Source organism: Theropithecus gelada, chromosome 12, assembly GCF_003255815.1.
Source record: "Theropithecus gelada isolate Dixy chromosome 12, Tgel_1.0, whole genome shotgun sequence".
In the NCBI taxonomy this organism is placed as follows: domain Eukaryota; kingdom Metazoa; phylum Chordata; class Mammalia; order Primates; family Cercopithecidae; genus Theropithecus; species Theropithecus gelada.
Window position 1 is genome coordinate 79,832,941 of NC_037680.1, and position 15,188 is coordinate 79,848,128.

The 15,188-nt window shown below is 36.8% G+C and overlaps 1 protein-coding gene across 1 annotated transcript in view; it reads left to right on the plus strand.

The window, feature by feature from the left end:
* NBEAL1 (neurobeachin like 1) overlaps positions 1–15,188 on the plus strand; it is a 205,206-nt gene that overhangs the window by 104,036 nt on the left and 85,982 nt on the right. Inside the window, exons 15-23 of the mRNA XM_025405096.1 lie at positions 150–269; positions 1,180–1,483; positions 4,086–4,171; positions 9,158–9,247; positions 12,250–12,418; positions 12,858–12,991; positions 13,458–13,617; positions 13,725–13,827; positions 14,677–14,833. Coding sequence (XP_025260881.1) covers positions 150–269; positions 1,180–1,483; positions 4,086–4,171; positions 9,158–9,247; positions 12,250–12,418; positions 12,858–12,991; positions 13,458–13,617; positions 13,725–13,827; positions 14,677–14,833 — 1,323 coding nt within the window. The remainder of the gene's footprint in view (positions 1–149; positions 270–1,179; positions 1,484–4,085; positions 4,172–9,157; positions 9,248–12,249; positions 12,419–12,857; positions 12,992–13,457; positions 13,618–13,724; positions 13,828–14,676; positions 14,834–15,188) is intronic.

Here is a 15,188-nt window from a genome sequence, read left to right on the forward strand (position 1 = left end):
CTTTGAGAACATCAATTTAATTAACATTTAACTAAGTTTAATCTTAATGTTCTATTTGTACAAATTATAGAGCAAAATTCTGAAAGCATTTGTCATTCCAAAGATATAATGTAATTTTATCCTTTTAAATGTGTGTTTCACTTTATCAGCACAACATAACTATTGTCCACATGCCTGGAAAAAGGCCCTTTGGTCAGAGCTTCATCTATATCTATGACAATGGACAACAGAAGGTTTCTGCCCCTCTCAGATTTCCTGCCATGAATGAAGTAAGTATATCCAACCTACTCTTTACAGGCTCCATTGATTGAGAATTCTTGAAATGTTTTAGTTAATGTAGAAGGTTATGTTTGCTGTAAATATGTGGCCCCAGATTTTAAAGTGTTTTCTATGTGGTAAGACTCCACATATTAATATTCAGTTCTGTCAGCCTGTCATTATTAGATGAAGTCAAACAATGTGAAAAAAGGAAAACATTTAAGGAAGAAACAAAGGCTTAGAAAGAAAGACTTATAACAGGAAACCCGAAGAAATGAATAGAGCAGATCAATCTATCTTTTAATAAAAGCTCTCTTAAGTATGTGAAATACTTAAGAGAATATTATGAGGTACTCTTCTAACTCGATTAAAATTGAAACAATAATGAAGAAGCTTAAAACCTTCACATTTTAGTTAGGTATAAAATAGAGTTTATGTATTGAAGTGGTTCTCAAAGAACACTAGAGGGCCTTTTCTGAAGATAGTGGAATAGAGTAGATTATTTCTCAAGTGCTATGATTCAAGTAATTTCTTGGTTTTCATCTCAGGGACCATTTTAGGATAGTTTGTGATTAATATTTATACATTTTAAAGAGAAAAAATAGTTTTCTCTATTTTCAAAAACAGTAAAGTTAAAAAAATTCTTAATCATATACACTTTAAAAATTCAAAAATTACCAAAGAATATAAAATCAGTCATAAAAGTAATGCATCCAAATTCTATAGGCTAAGGTAATTTTGCTAATAATTTCCTAAGTATACACATGCATGTACACATCATGATTTGGTAAAAATAAAATTGCTTCCACTTTTATTTTCATTTTATTTATTTGTGTAATTTTATTCACTATTGTGTAATTTTATGTTCAATATGAGGATATATTTTAATTAAAATTGTGTAATTTTTTGGTTTGTTTTTAGCCCTTTACTTCCTGTTGCATTGGTTCAGCTGGGCAAAGAACCACCACTCCTCCGCCATCCCAAATCCCAGATCCACCTTTCTCTTCTCCCATTACCCCTCATCGGACATCATTTGGTGGAATTCTGTCATCAGCCTCCTGGGGAGGAACAATTGAAAAATCAAAATTGATTACCAAATTGATATCAGCTGGAACCCAAGACAGTGAATGGGGGTGTCCCACATCTCTGGAGGGTCAGCTAGGATCTGTTATCATCTTCTATGAAGCACTACAACCTCCTCAGGTGAAGGCATTATATTTAGCAGGTAAGCATGTACAGTCATAATGCTTATGCAAATTTAGAGTTTTTTCTGTTGTCTAAATGTATTCTAAAGAATATATTTCATGTGAAGAGTTAATTTGTTTTAACTGAAGCTAAAGGGGAAGAAAAAGCCCCTCCACATACCATACTTTTTGTTTTGTAGGCATAAATAAAGCAAACCTTTGGGAAGTATTTCAGATATCATCCATAATACTGCCTGTATTTGTCTGCTAGGGCTGTCATAGCAAAATACCACAGACTGGGTGGCTTTAACAACAGAAATTTATTTTCTCACAGTTCTGGAAGCTTGAAGTTCAAGATTGAGGTGACGTCAGGATCAGGCTCTTACTTCTATAGAAGTGAGGCTTCTGTTCCTGGCTTGTAGGTGGTCACCTTCTTGCTGTGTTCTCACATGGTCTTTTCTCTGTATGCATATGGACAGAGAAAGAGATCTCTTATGTTTCTTATTATAAGGGGCTCTGTCAGATTAAGGCCCATCCTGATGACTTCATTTAATTCCAGTTACCACTTTAAAGGCCCTATTTCCAAATATAGTCACATTGGGGATTTTGGCTTTAAACAGGAATTTTAGGGGGACATAATTCAGTCCATAACACTGCCAGTACTTTTGACAGATTTTAATGAATCGATGAAACAAAGTATAACCGTATCTCCAGAAGAAATTATATAACTGCTTCCAAAATTATGAGCCTTATTCTAAAACTTGTCATTTTTTCAACTGATATATTAATATACCTGAAGAATTCAGAAGGCAGTAGAATTAGGGGACCTTGGATAAGTTTGCAAACTGTTTTTCATTGTGTTTTGGCTTTTTTTCTTTTGGCTGTGATTTTTTCTTTTTTTTCTTTTTTTGAGATGGAGTCTTGCTCTGTCGCCCAGGCTGGAGTGCAGTGGCCGGATCTCAGCTCACTGCAAGCTCCGCCTCCCAGGGTCACGCCATTCTCCTGCCTCAGCCTCCCGAGTAGCTGGGACTACAGGCGCCCGCCACCTCGCCCGGCTAGTTTTTTGTATTTTTTTAATAGAGACGGGGTTTCACCGTGTTAGCCAGGATAGTCTCGATCTCTTGACCTCGTGGTCCGCCCGTCTCGGCCTCCCAAAGTGCTGGGATTTTGGCTATGATTTTAAATATATGTACTAATAGTTATTATTGGATCCTAACTGCTTTCAAAATTATATGTATATTCTAGCAGGATATTCAGGAGTTAAGCTTTTAAGAGTTATGTAACTCTGCAGAATAGCTTGTTATTTGTCTAAACATCTTTTTTAGATTGCATGGGAATTTTGAGATGAATGGGATTGCCCGCACTTTCAGACTTTATATTAGAACCTTATCTTTTTTTTTCTTTTCTTTTTGTTTGTTTTTTTGTTTTTTTGGACAGAGCCTTGCTCTGTCGCCCAGGCTGGAGTGCAGTGGCTGATCTCGGCTCACTGTAACCTCTGTCTCCTGGGTTCAAGGGTTTCTTGTGCTTCAGCCTCCCAAGTAGCTAGGATTACAGGCGTGTGCCAACCACATCCAGCTAATTATTGTATTTTTAGTAGAGACAAGGTTTCGCCATGTTTGCTAGGCTGGTCTTGAACTCCTGGCCTCAAGTGATCCTCCCACCTTGGCCTCCTAAAGTGCTTAGATTACAGGCATGAGCCACTGTGCCAAGCCTAAATGATCATTTTTAATGGTTGTGTATTTCCTTGGATTCAAGACATGTTATTTACTTAGGTTGTTTATAATTTCTTTCTTTCTTTCTTTCTTTTTTTTTTTAAGACAGAGTTTTTCTCTTGTTGCCCAGGCTGGAGTGCAATGACACGACCTCGGCTCACTGCAGCCTCCGCCTTCTGGGTTCAGGCGATTCTCCACCTCAGCCTCCTGAGTGGCTGGGATTACAGGTGCCTGCCACCATGCCCAGCTAATTTTTTAGTATTTTTAGTAGATGTGGGGTTTTACCATGTTGGCCAGGCTGATCTCAAACTCCTGACCTCAGATGATCCACCTGCCTCAGCCTCCCAAAGTGCTGGAATTACAGGCGTGTGCCACCATGTATGGCCAGATCATAATTTTTGTTTTTGTTTCTGAGACAATATCTCACTCTGTTGCTGAGGCCAGAGTGCAGTGGCACAATCCCAGATCACTGCAACCTCTGACTCCCAGGCTTGAGTGATACTCTCACCTCCTGAGTAGCTGAGACTACAGGCACATGCCACCACCTCTGGCTCATTTTTTATACTTTTTTGTAGAGATGGTGTCTCGCCTTGTTGCCCAGGCTGGTCTCAAACTCCTGAGCTCAAGTGATCCACCTGCCTCAGCCTCCCAAAGTGCTGGGACTACAGGCATAAGCCACTGTACCTGGCTGATAATAGTTTTTTAATATTATATAAAACAATTTTTCTGTAATGGAAATTGATTTATTCCCCAATTTTTATAGGTTTTAGATAAACTGGAATATAAAAACAAAGTAAATTTTAGCTTAATGGGTTTCAGCTATATTGTTTGACTAGCTCGAAGCAGCTTAATTTTAAATTTTATTCTGATAACAGAACCAAGGAGACCATATATATTCAATGGTGTGTATATGTGTGTAAATAATTTTCAGGTCCAAATTGTTTAAGCCCTTGGAAGTGTCAAGAGTCTGACATGGCCGACCTGCCTGGTAACATCCTTCTTTACTACACAGCAAAGGTCAGAGTAAATTTGTGAACTGTCCATTTAGTTATAACTATGTTGTGAACTGCAATTCCTTTTCTATTCCTTTTGTCATTTCATTGGGTAATTAAAAGGAGGGGTTTGAATTGCCATCAAAATAATCATGAATTTTCAAAGGAAGGTGAGAAGCAGTAAAAAATAAGGTATACCTCCTCCACGAGGGTCCAAATATTATCATTATGTCATACCTGTGGTACTAATGGCAATCGTTATAGTTGGAATTTGTACCAATGAATTGACTTTAGTAAGTGAAATTGTTTGTATTTGTATTCTCATAGTTTACTAGAAGGAGCGATGAAACAGAATTGTGCTCAGTTTTTTAAATGTGATATAGCCAAAAATTAAAAAAAAAAAACAGAGAAGAAGAAAAATGTTCACTTCGAAAGGAGAAAAAGGCCAGAAGGCACAGTGGCTCACACTTGTAATCGCAGCGCTTTGGGATGCCCAGGTGGATTGTTTGAGGCCAGGAGTTCCAGACAAGCCTGAGCAACATAGCGAGACCCCAGTCTCTACAAAATGTATGAAAAATGCAAAAAAAAAAAAAAAAGCCAGGCTTAGTGGCATGCGCCTATAGTCCCAGCTACTTGGGAGGCAAATGTGGGAAGATCCCTTGAGCCCAGGAATTCAAGGCTGCGGTGACCTGTGATTGATTGCGCCATTACACTCCAGCCTAAGCAACAGAGCAAGACCCTGTCTCAAAAAAAAAAAAAAAAAAGGACCCAGCACAGTGGCTCATGCCTGTAATCCTGGCACTTTAGGAGGCTGAGGTGGGTGGATCACCTGAGGTCAGGAGTTCAAGACCAACCTGGCCAACATAGTGAAACCCCGTCTCTACTAAAAATACAAAAAATAGCCAGGTGTGGTGGCAGGCGCCTATAGTCCCAGCTACTTGGGAGGGTTAGGCCTGAGAATTGATTGAACCTGGGAGTTGGAAATTGCAGTCAGCTGAGATCACGCCAGTACTCTCCAGCCTGGGTAACAGACTGAGACTCTATCTCAAAAAAAAAAAAAAAAAGTAATAAATTATTATCATACACCAGCTGGCTAAACTAGAAAAAGATACACAAAAATGTATAATCTCACAAAACCAAAACATTTTCTGAGTCCATGTAACATTTAGCATAGTGGAAACAATTAATGTTTTTACTACCTCTTTTCTTCCTCCCGGTTCTTTTATCTCTCACAATTCTTTTGTCTTTTTTCCCTCAGTCCTTGCTGACCTCGGTTGCTTTTATTAGATAAGTAAAAGGGAAAAGGACTTTTTTCTACCCCACCACCCAACATTGTTTTTTTGGAGACAAGTTCTCCAAAAAAGTGGTGGGATCATGGCTCACTGTGGTCTTGAACTCCTGAGCTTAAGCAGTCCTTGCGCCCTCAGCCTCCTGAGTAGCTAGGACTACAGGCATGTGCCACCATGCTGAGCCTTTTTTTTTTTTTTTTGTATTTTTTATAGAGACAGGGTGTTACTCTGTTGCCCAGGCTAGTCTTGAACGCCTGGGCTCAAGCAGTTCTTCCACCCCAGCCTCCCAAAGTGTTGGGATTAAAGGAATGAGCCACCATGTCTGGCCATACTTTTAAATATTTATTTTTTGTATCTGACCTAATAAAATTTGCTTATTAGTTTTATTTTCTCCCTTCTTTTTGCTGTGATACATTTCAAACCTAGAGAGGAGTCAAAAGAATGGTAAAGTGATATCCTATATACTCTTCACCTAAATTAACCAATTATTAACATTTTACTGTACTTGCTGACTCTGTCTCAAATCATTTGTGAAAACAAATTGACATAGCTATCAAGACATTTCATCCCTGTATATTTCTACATATTCATCTACCTACCTAAGAAAATGGCCCATAATTCATCTAATATATACTCTGTATTCAAATTTTTCCAAAAATATTTTTATAGCCTTTTAGAAATGAATCCTGGATCCAAAGTTTATGCGTTGCATTGGTTATAATATCTCTTGAGTCTTATATTTTTGTTTGCTTTGTATAACTTCTTTTCCCGAAGATACATGTTTGTTTACTATATCTTATGTTATTTCTTGGCAAGAATTGTATCTTACACCTATTTTCATTCTCCACTATATAGCATAGATAGCTAAGAAATAATTGCATATAATCCAAACAATATATTAAGTGGCAAGTTCTGGATGTGTGACGGCCAACTTTTTTTTTTTTTTTTTTTTTAAGATGGAGTCTCACTCTCTCACCCAGGCTAGAGTGCAGTGGCGCAATCTTGGCTCACTGCAACCTCTGCCTCCCAGGTTTAAGCAATTCACCGGCCTCAGCCTCTCGAATAGCTGGGATTACAGGCACCACCACACCTGGCTAATTTTTTGTATTTTTAGTAGAGACGAGGTTTCACCATGTTGGCCAGGCTAGTCTCGAACTCCTGACCTCAGGTGATCCGCCTGCCTTGGACTCCCAAAGTGCTAGGATTACAGGTGTGAGCCACCGCACCCAGCCCTGTTGCATTCTTTATATCCCTCTTGGAGGTTAATGATACATTTTTAAAATTCCGCTATAAAGAAACCAGTTTACTTTTGTTTTGTCCTACTGTTTCACCAGCTATTTCAGCATAGAACATGTTTTGTTATTTTAACTTAGTTATTAACAAATACTAGTTTGGGAAAAGCTGCTCCAGAGGATTTAAAAATAGTCAAGTTTTTTATTTTTTGTACTCATTTATCGGAGGTGTTTAGTCACCCATTTGCTTAAAACTTATTGAGTGTCTTCTTAGTGTCAAGAATTATGCTATACCCTTAGGATACAAAGATAAATAAAGTGTCTGTAAGAAGTTTACAATCTAAAGTAAAATAAATATTTTTTTTTAAATAAGTTCAACATAACTTTATGAGCATTTGTTTTCCTTTTTAGCTACCATTTATGGGGTGTTAACAATATGTTAAGCACTTTGCTAAGTGCTTCATGTGTATTGTTTCACTTAATCTTCACAAAAGCCCTGAGAGGTATATGGTATGATCCTGTTATCTTTTCTAAGCTTTAGCTTTCTGAAGCACAGTAAGTAACTTGCTTAGACTCATAATTCTAGTGAATCCTAGAGTTAGAACCCAGCCTGTTTAATTTATATCCTTAGCTAATAGACAATATTTCTTTGTTGGAATAATGTACAAAATAATAGTGAGGGTGCAAATGAGGAGTGGTTTGTTTTTCCAGGAAGCTAGAAAATCATAAAGAAGATGGTTTCATTTGTGGTTTAGAAGACAAGGTTGAGGAGGGATGCATGGTAAATATCACTTAAAAAGGCATAGACTGTAAAACTGGGTTCTACATGTATTTGGGTATACGGCACTGAGCAAGAGTATATGAGACTAGAGAGCAAGGTCACATTATAGCGAACCTCCTATGTCAGAGTAAATAATCGGCAATGGATAGAATTTTAAGCAGAAGAGTAATATTATCAGGTTCACGTTTTAGAAATGGTCTTAAGCTGCAGCGTGAAAGTTGGATTGGAGGGGTAGGATTCTAGAGGCAGTCATACCATTAGGAGATTATTGTGTTAAAACAGGTCATAGATACACAGTTTTTAGTTACAGACTAAAGTAATAACTGGAGAAAGACGTGTGTCTCTGAGACGGATAATGTTTACGTTAAGTATTTGTTTTATTAAAGCAATTTTTCTCATTTGTTTAAAGAGGAAATCAGTAGCTACATCATGTGCACTAAAATTTGTAGGTTTACTTTCTTTTGGAATAGGGATTAGATTAGATTCAAGGATGCTTCATTACCTGAAAATTTGGATTGAATATGAAGTTAACATGCCTTTACAAATGGAGGTTAACAAATAACTTTGTTTCTAAAGTTGCAGACTAAGCTCTTACTCTGAATACAGCCAGAATTGTCTGGCAGCAACATGAGGGAAAATAGTATATTATTCCTGTAGTTGTATTTTTATATCATGATTTTTTTTTTGTTCTGTGATTTATCTCTCATTTTAATCACACATTTTATGTGTATCTTGAAATTGTGCCTAGGGAAGTGCTAATGGAAATAAAACATTGAATTTTTTTAAAGCCAAAAATCTGTTTTCATGTATTTGTTTAAAAGATGAAAATTTTAAAACTGTGACTGGCGAGGCCAGGCTCAGTGGTTCATGCCTGTAATCCCAGCACTTTGGGAGGCTGAGGTGGCGGATCACCTGAGGTCAGGAGTTCAAGACCAGCCTGGCCAACATGGTGAAACCCCATCTCTACTAAACATACAAAATAAGCCGGGTATGGTGGCACACCCCTGTAATCTCAGCTACTCGGGAGGCTGAGGCAGGAGAATTGCTTGAATCTGGGAGGCAGAGGTTGCATTGAGCCAAGATCACACCCCTGTACTCCAGCTTGGGTGACAAGAGCGAGACTCTCCCAAAAAAAGAACCGTGACTGGCGAAAAATTTCTTGTTATATATAGCTCATCTGTCAGATGACAAGCAGCAGTGACCTACTTTTCTTAAGTGGGTGCTTTAGAATCTAATTCCTGAGTCTTTTTTTTTTTTTTAAAACGGAGTCTCACTCTGTCACTGAGGCTGGAGTGCAGTGGCACCGTGTCAGCTCACTGCAACCTCTGTCTCCTGGGTTCAAGCAGTTCTCCTGCCTCAGCCTCCCAAGTAGCTGGGATTACAGGGGCCCACTACCACACTGGCTAGTTTTTGTATTTTTAGTTGAGACAGGGTTTTACCGTGTTAGCCAGGCTGGTCTCGAACTCCTGACCTCAGGTGATACCCCCTGCCTCGGCCTCCCAAAGTGCTAGGATTACAGGCATGAGCCACCACGCCCGGCCCTAATTCTTTCTTTTAAGAGAGAACAGCAATACTAAAATTCATATGATGGGCATCTTATCTTTAACTATCCTATATTCCTTTTTATATTATGGTGAAATGTTCTATATGTGGTTAAATTTATGTTTTGTTCTAATTGGTGGTTTGCCATATTTTTCTTTTTTTCTTAGGCCTGCAAAAATTCAATTTGTCTTGATTTATCTACTAATTGTTTACATGGAAGATTAACAGGAAACAAAGTAGTGAACTGGGACATTAAGGTAAATTAATAGTAAATGTTGGGCAACACATTATATGAGTTTACTGATACTCTTATTAAAGATTTTGTTTTTAAAGCACCGCCTGATTGATCTGAATAATAGATGTCAGTTAAAATGTTATGCAAACATACAATTTGAAGGATAAACAAATGCAAAGTTAAATGACTGACATAGTTGAATGACTTGGTTTGAAATGTAATTACCTTTGTAAGTTACAGCAGGTCTTTGAATAATGTCATTCATTATAAAGTCAGTGAGAAAAAAATCAATTCCTGGCAGGGGCAACTGTCTGTGTGGAGTTTGCATGTTTTTGCCATGTCTATATGAGTTCTCAAATCTTATTTTCCTTTTTCGTTGACCTCATATTTATGTCACAGCTGGAACTTTCCTTCCATCTAGAGGCCTCTACTTAGTTTCCAAGACCAAACTGCTCTTACGGGTATCCCTAGCACTTTGTTATTTCACTTACCATGGCAAATAGTAACTGCTTGGTTAATGCTCTAGTAGTCCATAAGAACTTTAAAGGAAGGGTCACTGCTTTTTTCTTTTTTTTTTTTTAACTAGTTCCTGGTACAGGGTTATGCAACAAGTAAGTGTTGACTGAGTGATTAAATTAGTAAAGGTTGTTTACGGTGAGAGAGGCTTAATTCTTAAATATAGTGTTTCCTTAAATGATATTTTAAATAGAAGTTATAACCTAAGTAAAATAAAAGAAATATAAAAGATAATTATAAGAGGACTTGCTGGTAAATCAGGGAAATAAAAGATAATTATAAGAGGACTTGCTGGTAAATCAGGAAAAAAAACTTTTCTAATCAGTTAACACCAACCAAATACATTTATTATTTTCAGTGAAACAGAAATCATTAAGATAATTTTGCCTGTGTAGAAATAAATCTATCAATTAGTGTTAATTTCATGTTATTCATGGTATATAAGGCATTTTTCTCCTTAGTTTTGGTATAAGGACACTTGTTCTTGTTCTTTTTTTTTTTTTTTTTTTTTGAGGCAGAGTTTTGCTCTGTCGCCCAGGCTAGAGTGCAGTGGTGTGATCTCAGCTCACTGCTACCTCTGCCTCCCAGGTTCAAGCGATTCTCCTGCCTCAGCCTCCCAAGTAGCTGGAATTACAGGCACCTGCCACCACGCCCAGCTAATTTCTATGTTTTTTAGTAGAGACAGGGTCTCATCATGTTGGACAGGCTAGTCTTGGACTCCTGACCTCAGTTAATCCGCCCACCTTAACCTCTCAAAGTGCTGGGATTACAGGTGTGAGCCACCATGCCCAGCCAGAGCACTTTTTTAAAATCTGTTACCATGGTAAGGTTTATGACATGATTGACAATTCATAAATTAACTTTTGCTTCACTTGTAAGACTGATTTTACAAAGCTGATTCCATGTGGTATTTTATATATAGAAATCTGTTTATATGTGCCATATGTACCTAAAAATCAAAGCAGTTTTTTTGTGGCCTGAGTTACAGCTATGTGTATTATTAACTAGTTAGACTTTTGGCTGATGTGGAAATCAAAAAGCAACAGAATTTCAAAGAGAAAGATGTATTTTTATACTGTAGCCAAATGAAAGATCAAAAACGTTAAATGAAATGACAACTGGTAAAATAATATTTGCCTTCCAAAAAGTTAATTTACTTACTTATAAAAAAAGCTCTTCAAAATTGGTATGACAAATGGTCAAAACAAAGTAGAAGATATGGGGCCAGGCACAGTGGCTCACACCTGTAATCCTAGTACTTTGGGAGGCCATGGTGGGCAAATTGCTTGAGCCCAAAAGTTTGAGACCAGCCTGGGCAACATGGTAAAACTTTGTACAAAAAATACACACCTTAGCTGGGTGTGGTGGTACATGCCTGTAGTCTCAGCTACTTGGAAGGCTGAGGTGAGAGGAGCACTTGAGCCTGGGAAGTCGAGACTGCAGTGAACTGTGATCAGTCCAGTGCACTCCAGCTGAGTGACAGAGCGAAACCCTGTCTCAAAAACAAACAAGAAAAACTCAACAAAGTAGCAGATATGTAGGATGAATAAGTCCAGAGATCTAATGTAAAACCTGAGGACTATAGTTTAATAAAATTACATTTTTTTAGGGAGTTTTGTTAAATAAGTAGATTTTAGCTGCTCTTGTCACAAAGTAACTATGTGAGATGATAGAAATTTTAATCTGCTTCACTATAGTAACCATTTTATTATCTATGTGTATCCTACAACATTATGTTGTAAACTCAAATATACACAATAAAATTTATTTCTAAGAAAACAAAGAATATGAAGAGGTTGTTTGAAGACTTAACTTGTATCCAAATGGCAATTCAGAACACTTTAATAATTAATAATAAGAGCAAACCTCGTATGGTATCGACTGTATGTCAGACACTGCACCTTTTATATGTTAGCTTACTTAATCCTTGCAATACTTTATGAAGTAGGTGTTATTATTATCCCCATTTTACAGATGAAGAACTGAGGCCAGTGATATTAGTAACTTATCAAAAGATATAGAAAATATTTTATTAAGCCAAAATATCCAAACTTTGAACTTTGGCTGAAATACCCTTTCTACTTTTTTGTAAACTAAAAGTTGAGGAGTCAGTCATATTTCTACCACCAGGTGCATTTTTTTTTCATTATTTTTTCTCTTGTTTATTATGCCTAATTGCCTAGTGACAGTTGTTTTTCCATTGTTGGAGTTACATTATAAAGTCCACTTATGGGGCTGTTTTATTTGCCTATGTTCAAAATCCCTAAACTTTGGAAAACAAAGATGGAGTAAAAATGATCTGGCCTGATTTCTCTTGAGTATTGATTGTGGTGACCCTTGAAGGTGCCCTGTAAAGCATCTTCCTACCCAAAACTTTCTTCAGCTTGTGTTATCCTACACATTGCTTAAACGTTTATCTAGCAAATTATAACTTCATACATGTGAAGATATTAAATGACAAAATTGTCCTTGTTTTATAAGATTTAAACATTATAATTTTCCCTTTAGGATATCATAAACTGCATAGGCGGGTTAAATGTACTCTTTCCTTTATTGGAACAAATCAGCCACTTTAGTGAAGGACAGATTCCTGAAGAAAAGAATGAAAGCACCGTTCCTGAATCAATAACACCTGTTGAAGGAGATTGGCTCGTATTGACTTCCACAAAGGCCTCAGGTATTAAGATGAAATTAACACAAAATAGTCATTGAGAAATTTGAAAGTTAATTGAGAAGTAGATGAAAATGTTTTACTGTCATTCGGAAGAAACTTAACCATTTGTAGCTGTAGCAGCTGTTTCTACTTTTACTAATATCATTCAGAAAGTTTATAATACTTTCATCAGAAAACTGCAGATTGATCTCCAGTATTCTTAGCTTATACTCTTAGTGGAAATATGACCACATTGTTAAATTTGTGGTAGAGAAAATATGTGCACATAAATATACAATATTGCAGTTGCTGCTTTTTCTGATTCTATTGTACAATAGAGCGTTGGAAGCTGACTGCTGAACCAGATTTCTACTTTGTATAACAGTGTGCATTAAGATATAGAAAATGTGATATAAAAATGATTAGAGTAATTCTGATAATTAATATGTTCCTGATTCCACAGAGTCAAGACTAGAGAGAAACCTAGTTGCAACATTTATCTTGATTGTGAAACATTTTATTCAGAGACATCCTATCAATCAGGACAATCTTATTCACTCCCATGGAGTTGCAACTCTTGGTACTTTACTTCAGAAGGTGAGCCAGTCTAACGTTGTGTTGATGTAACTAATGATTGTGATTTGCAGTTGATGTTGGGATTTTTTTCTTCCTAATCAATATATTTTTAAGGATTATTACAACCTGGGTTTTATTAATGGATATAATTTGTTTCACAGGCAGCTTTTAAAAACTTGCATGGAATCATCTTATATAAGAAATACTTATTTTATGTAATAGTGTATGATCTTTGATGTATACAACCTTGTTTGATAGCTTTGGTATTTGGGATATTGAGAAATATAAGACTATTTTAGGAATATGACAGTAGGAGAATATACTGTGGTGTAATATCAGAAAAACCAATACTTAAGTTTTTGTTTTTCTAATGTGGGTTTTTCTATTTGTATGCTTAGTAGATGTTCTGAATTAATGATTTAAAATTATAGCTTAATGACAGTTATTTAAACTGAACTATATGAAACCCTCTTCTGTTTGATTTCAGGTGCCAAGCACCTTGATGGATGTTAATGTATTGATGGCAGTTCAGTTACTAATTGAACAAGTATCATTAGAGAAAAATATGCAGCTCCTGCAACAAATGTATCAGTATTTACTCTTTGACTTTCGTATTTGGAACCGTGGAGATTTTCCCTTTCGAATTGGTAAGAGCAGGCTTTCAGATAAAAACTTTATAGTTGTTTTAGAAATTTATAACTACCTACTGACTTTGTTTTAGCTGAATTACTTACCATTGAACTTTCTGTTTTAGGTCACATACAGTATCTTTCAACCATCATTAAAGACAGCAGGAGAGTTTTCCGAAAGAAGTATGGTGTGCAGTTTCTCCTAGATACACTTAGGATTTATTATGGGTATGATGCCCTTGTTCCTTCTCACTTTGATATATTGTTTTCTTTCTGCTACTTGATGGAATGTGTAGACTGTAGACTTTCTCTTTACCAGCGATTCTAGTATGTTTTAACTGGAGAGAGGTAGGATAGAGTGGAGGTTAAAATGAATAGTGGATCGCTACACAGGGTTTGAATCTGGCTTTCATTAATTGTGCAACTGTAGGCAAATTACTCAACTTCTCTGTGCTTGAGTTTCTTCATTTTTGATAGGAGGTAAGAAAACTGTTACCGCCTTTGGTTGTTTTGAGGATTAAATTAATTAGTTAATAATGTAAAGCACTTAAACTATGTCTGCTATGCAGTGGGTGTTGTATTCACATAAACTATTTTATTCCCTGAAACTCTTAACTCAGAAGATTTTCCTTAAAAAGAAAAGCAAGCCAGAGTTACCATGAATCTCAGAATTACATGGAAATATTTTTTTAACACTATGAATTCTTTTATATAGAAAATATAGAAATGTAAAAATTAGGCTGGGCACAGTGGCTCACACCTATAATCCCAGCACTTTGGGAGGCTGAGGCAGGCAGATCATAAGGTCAAGAGTTTGAGACCAGCCTCGCCAACGTGTTGAAACCCCGTCTCTACTAAAAATACAAAAATTAGCCAGGTGTGGTGGCATATGCCTGTAATGCCAGCTACTCAGGAGGCTGAGGGAGGAGAATTGCTTGAACCCAGAAGGTGGAGGTTACAGTGAGCCGAGATCACGCCACTGCACTCCAGTCTGGGCAACAGAGTGACACTCCATCTCAAAAAGAAGGAAATGTAAAAATTAAAATTTCAATTTTTATACCTTGTTTTCTCTTTCAGGAATGGTTGTAAATATAATGAGCTATCTCTAGATGACATTCGAACAATAAGGACTTCTTTGTATGGACTAATTAAATATTTTCTGTGCAAAGGTGGATCTCATGAAGAGATACAAAGTATTATGGGGTACATAGCTGCTACTAATGAAGAAGAACAGGTATTATGCCTAAGATAAATCTACTTTTCCTTAAACATTTGAGTTGCTACATCATCTTCTGAACGTATGTGTGTGTCTAGTTAAATATTTTGAGGGTAAACTATGTGTAGTGTCACATGCAATATTAGGTACTTAAGTACATTTTATCTTTTTTTTTTTTTTTTTTTTTTAAGGTGGAGTCTCGCTCTGTCAGTCAGGCTGGAGTGCAGTGGCGCGATCTCAACTCACTGCAGCCTCCATCTCCCAGAAGGAGAAGTGATTCTCCTGTCTCAGCCCCCTGAGTAGCTGACATTATAGGTGTGCACCACCACACTGAGCTAATTTTTTGCTTTTTTTTCTCAGTAAAGACGGGGTT